The 5,328-nt window shown below is 38.7% G+C and overlaps 1 protein-coding gene across 2 annotated transcripts in view; it reads right to left on the bottom strand.

The window, feature by feature from the left end:
• The window catches only part of PRPS2 (phosphoribosyl pyrophosphate synthetase 2), a 33,289-nt gene that overhangs the window by 9,199 nt on the left and 18,762 nt on the right, over positions 1-5,328 (bottom strand). For both annotated transcript variants that reach the window (XM_019524840.1, XM_019524841.1), the window contains exon 3: positions 1,082-1,180. In XM_019524840.1, coding sequence (XP_019380385.1) covers positions 1,082-1,180 — 99 coding nt within the window. The remainder of the gene's footprint in view (positions 1-1,081; positions 1,181-5,328) is intronic.

Genomic DNA, 5,328 nt, shown 5'->3' with positions numbered 1-5,328 from the left:
CACCCATACACAAGGGAAAATTTTGAAGTCTTTACCAGCTTTAAACACCTAAGGTAAATTTTCAAAGTGTGCTCCACCCTGGTCTAATTCTGCTTTTAATGGAATAGAAAGCTTTGGTGGGAGCACAATTAGGCCAACACTAGAAAGCGCAAACTATTGACTTTAAAAATCCCATCTATAAGCAAGATAAAGAGGAGTAAAAAGATCACAGGTGACTTCCTACTATAAAGCCAGGGAGTAGTAGGGCTTTTGGGTTTTTTTTTTTCTTTTTTTTCTTTTTATTTTTTTAACTGGTGGGGAGGGGAGGGGAAGTGGGGGAGAAAGAAGTGTAAGAATACAGAAAGAAGATTAACCTACAAATTAATATCTACACAAAATTAAGATTTTTAAAGAATAGCTTCTGGACCTCATTGCCTTCCACCACTGGAAAAAATGTGCTAGAGTACAAGAAAAAAAGATTCTGAACCCCACTTCAAGGAGTACATGTGGCCAACACCTACTCCACGTCTGAGGCTACATATTAAGACTTCTTTCAATAAAACAAACAAAAAAAAAAAAGTTAAGAATGTCATATTTTAAGTTTATACTTTACTATTTCAACAAGCCAAATCTCCGCTTCTTGATTAATGTGCAAGAACTGAATTATTTTATTAGCAAAAATACTGAAAAAATATTGCACTAGATACGGTCTATTGGGGTCTCTGATATACTTTAAAGTTGCTCCAAAAACCTACTGAAAAACCTCAGACTCTGAACTAAAAGTGCTGATGATGGCAAATATACTACCTAGATCAGGGTTACTCTCTATCAAGAAGAGAGTAGCTGTGACCTGTTGGGCTACTTCTTGATCTGCAATTTCTCCATTGCATTTTGCAGCAGAAATGCATGTTTCAACATTGTTGGTATAAATGTCCTTCCACAACTCCCTCCCACTAACATCTTCAAGTATCAGAATTATGTTTTCAAAAAGGTGCTCGCTGCTGTGAAAAGAAATAAGTTTAATGCAGTCTATGAAGAAAGAATTAACCTGTCTCAAACTCAGTGAAATTCCTAGCCACAAACAACAAGAACCTGTAATTACCTGTATTTGCGAAGCATGCAAGTCCATGGTGATGATGTGGTCAGCCCCAGCAACTGACAGCATATTGGCAACAAGTTTTGCCGAGATTGGAGCGCGACTCTGAGAAACAAGCCAACATGTATTAAAAGAGCTGGAAAGAGGTGATAAAAGTAGACTAAAGCTTAGATTTGATGCATAGAGATTTTTCCTTTACATTTTCTGCAATATCCCAACCTGTTATCACTTGTTAATCTCAACGCAAAACAAGAAAGTACTACTATGTAAAGTTACTGAATGAGACAATGGGATATATAGGTGACAAAACTAGGAGGAAGGGAAGACAAAACTAAAGTGAAGGCCCTTTAACGCAATTATTTCAGAGCACTCTATGCCTAAACAGTCTTACTAACTTAGACTTTTAGTGGAGCGTTTTGCTAATACGCTAACCTAAAACAGTTATACTTTCTTTTGCATCTGGATCTCACTTCTGATCTGCTTATTACCTCAGAAAACTTGGATGACCTTTGTAAGTAGTAAAAAAAGGAATAAAAAAGGGGGAGGAAGGTCATCATTTTTAAGATTTCAGCCAGCTCTCAGGCAACACCAATTTCCTGACACCACAATTCACATACACTGAACTTACTCGGTCCTTAAAAGGGTCTCCAAATACAAAAAATAAAGCAGAGTGGATTCTCCTATTAAGAAGACTATGGGATATCAAAATTAGTAGAGATTTCTTGCTCACACTCCAAAAGAGAACTTTCTTGCTCACACAAAGAAGAGAACTGATAGGTCTGCGTGCAACAGCTCCATCTGGTGGAAACTGGGAATTGAAATGGATTTGTTTTGACTAGACCAGCAGTGTCCAAACCAAAACTCCACAGGATCCAGAGCATGGGACTAACACTAGATTCAGTGGAGACAGCTTTAATGCCAGCTCTTAGCTTTCATTTGTTTTGTAACTATGGGAAAAAAAGAGCACAATACATCTGTTGCAAAGAACTCAGGAAGACCATAAGAGGTCAGGATGTTTTGGACACTATGGATTCACAAGATAAATCCAGAGATTTTAAAAAGGAATGAGGATTCCACACCTACAAGTGCTAATACTACACGCCACCGAAAAGGATCTTACAGCATCCCAGGATGCCACAGCACCATCATTGAAACTCAGTGCACTAGGCACTTCAGGAACTTTAGAACACTTTAACCTTAGATGAAAATTCCTAAAGCAATTTCCTTTTTTCCCCTCATATAAGTTAGAAAAAAGTCTGTTATACTACTGGCAAATCACCTTCACACTTATTTGCTAGCAGCTACATTCTCATCTGCCAAGTTACTGCAAAGAGGTTATTTAGTCCCTGTAAAAATCCCTCCAGCTCCATAGCACCTCTGTTCACCTACCAATCTTAGTGTGCAAAATTAGGTCAAGCTATGTCACTACCAATTCATTATTGTGGCATAACCAAGTACCAACAAGGACATGAGTCCCATATCCTTCATTGGTTCAAGTGGGATTTCTATGGTTCTAACCCTGACCTGCCCAAATTACTTTGGATCAATAGCACTTAGGTGGTTCCATAGCACCATCATCATAAAAACCACCCCACCAAAATGAACTTATAAAAATCTTTTTCATCTTCTGCCCTTTGTATTAATCAAGCTAAAACTACTATATTTCCACCTAGTTCTCTAGCTGGCAGTCAGGCGTTAATTCCGCTTTCCGGCATCAGGCTTCCAGAGTGGTCTGTAACCCCTGTAAAGTAGGTGATCTTACAGCATCTTAGAAGTCACCGCAGCAGTTCATTTCTTAGTAAGATACAAGCTGGCCAAAGCTTTCTGGATCGCTCTCATTTTATTATAAACCTTTTAGGCCATGATAATCCATATTTCTGGTCACCTAGTCAACTTGGTTTGACTGCTCAGACTCGGCATTTTTCAGTTCAGCTTCAAGATATTTTGGAAAAAACAAAAGGTTTCAATACAAGTTTTGTTCCCAGCTGTCAGGATTTGATTTCAGCTTTCATGTCATCTCTCAGTCCCCTAAATGCTATTTCCACTCCTTCCATTTGAATCCAAGTTTCACAAGTACCTTTGCTATTTGTTTTTTGGTCAGGAGCCTGAAAGGGGGGTTTCCCTTTCACTAGTAATGTCTCCTCTTACCAAGCCTGTACTATAGAATTCATAGCATTAATAAGCCACTTGCTTTATAAGGCAGCAGCATCTGAAAATTTAGCATCAAAAATTCAAAAGGCAGAAAAGCTTCTAAAATAAATGTTGTCTAAAGTAAGACACTATAAAGCTTTCTACTGGCAACTTTCTGGAATTAGCCAGGTAAATCCTGTCATCATCTGTTCAGATCCATAAAACATTTGTACTGAACAACCAGGAAGTTATTTGTGATACGAAGAACATTTTCAAGCTGAGACTGGAAAATGCATAGGAAAGCACAAAGCTTCTCAGTCTGACCATAAGGTATAAACATGTGATAGCCATTTGAAGGCCTTTGGGAATTACAGTTATTAACTATTATTATTAGGTGCATTCAACTAAAACAGATTCCAAACGAATTTACAAACTCTGTATTCAAAGTTAGAACAACTTAGTGCAGGCATGCGCACACCCCTTCGCCCCATTTACACAGTCAATATATGCAGATACTATATTGTTATACATATTGTAGAACATAATTGATATGGAAGAAAGTATAGCAGTAGTCAGCAAATCCTTTCATGTCTATTAAGATGAACCCTTAAGGCAAGTCAACACTATGACCGGACATTAGTTCAGTAACTGAGGCAAAGTTTCCTGTATTATTTATTTTTTATAGGAGACCCCAAGAGAACACCACATAGGAATCAACAAGATGCCAGCCTGAAGTATTATAAAGAATTTATTTTGTCTTTTCTTTTTTTTTCCCTTTCTTTTTTGTTTAAAAAGTGGGGGAATAATCAGCATTTGTTTAAGATAGCAGAAACATAAGGTTTCCTCATAGTGCCTACATTTTTGATGTTGGCATAAGCCCAAATCAGCCTTCATGAGCTACTTTAGAATATCAAAAAGATTGTGTGAAATTCAAGCCAGGAAGACGTTAACACAAGTGCCCATGCTTTACCACTTAAAACTGAATACATAATTTGATTAAGTTCTGGCAAGAAAAACTCCAGTGACACAGGTACAACAGATTAAGGAACACTGTCTAAATTCTAGGAATTGGTAGTAGTTAAGTTGCCTTATATTCCTAACTACGTAACATCTTTTTATATGTTCAGCAGTTGCAGATGCAAGAAGCAACAGTGAACCAAGCAGGCACTCTATGCAAGGTTTGAAGTGGACCTTAAGATCTCTGAAATGAATTACTACATTTAACAAAGCAGTTTATCAAAGGAATTTAAAGCATCCACTGTCAATTTCCATAAGTTGGTAATAAAAATTCCTGCCTACTTAACAGCATTTCATTATGGCGATAATTTCTTTGCTATTTAAAAGTTGTTCACCAGTCTACCAAAGTTAGAGGAAGATTACTTTAAGACCTGAAAAACCCACATCATACAACACCCTACAGACAGAGGATGTACCTTAGTAGCCTTTAAAATGGGTGAAGGCAAAAAAAAAAAGTGAAGTACAGGCTATATAGCCTTTAAGTAGTTTATTATATTGCCTTCATTAAAATAAAGCACAACACTGGACAAGTTATTTGCAACACAAGCACCACAAAGAAAACCAAAAGGAGATTACTTAAACAATTTCTAAAGTTGTAAATCTAGAATGCACACGTGCACCAAGTGGGCACTCAATTCCAAGGAAACCTAGCAAAGTTTTCCAGGTAACTCAATAGCTACATAAAGGAATAAGCTTCTAAGACCTGATATGGTTCAAACCTTCAGGAGTTCAGAGCCAGGATCTAGAACATCCAAGTAACTATCTATTCAGACTACACTGGTTGTCTATCAAATTAGCCTATAGCCGAGGGGCAGGCAAAAAATTGCCTACAGGCCAGATTTGGCCTGCCAGCTGATTTGACCTGGCCCACAGGCAGGCACCCACCAATTAACTGTATCCGGCCCCGCTAGCAGCTGCCTCTCCACATGGGGCCGAGTCCTGCTCACTCCTGCCTGGGGCAGCATGTGCTGCGCTCCAAGTCTTTCCCAGAGGGCCACAACCCTGGCCAGTGGATATAGTCCAAGCATGGCTGCTGCAGCTGCCTGGGGAACTGCAGTTGGGGAAGAGGAGCTGCAGTGTTGAGGGGAGCGGAGCAGGCAGATTGG

The sequence above is a fragment of the Gavialis gangeticus genome, unplaced genomic scaffold (genome assembly GCF_001723915.1).
Source record: "Gavialis gangeticus isolate Ggan-Ray unplaced genomic scaffold, GavGan_comp1, whole genome shotgun sequence".
Classification (NCBI taxonomy): domain Eukaryota; kingdom Metazoa; phylum Chordata; order Crocodylia; family Gavialidae; genus Gavialis; species Gavialis gangeticus.
Note: the sequence above shows the minus strand (reverse complement) of the source record. Positions and strands in the feature narration are given on the sequence as shown.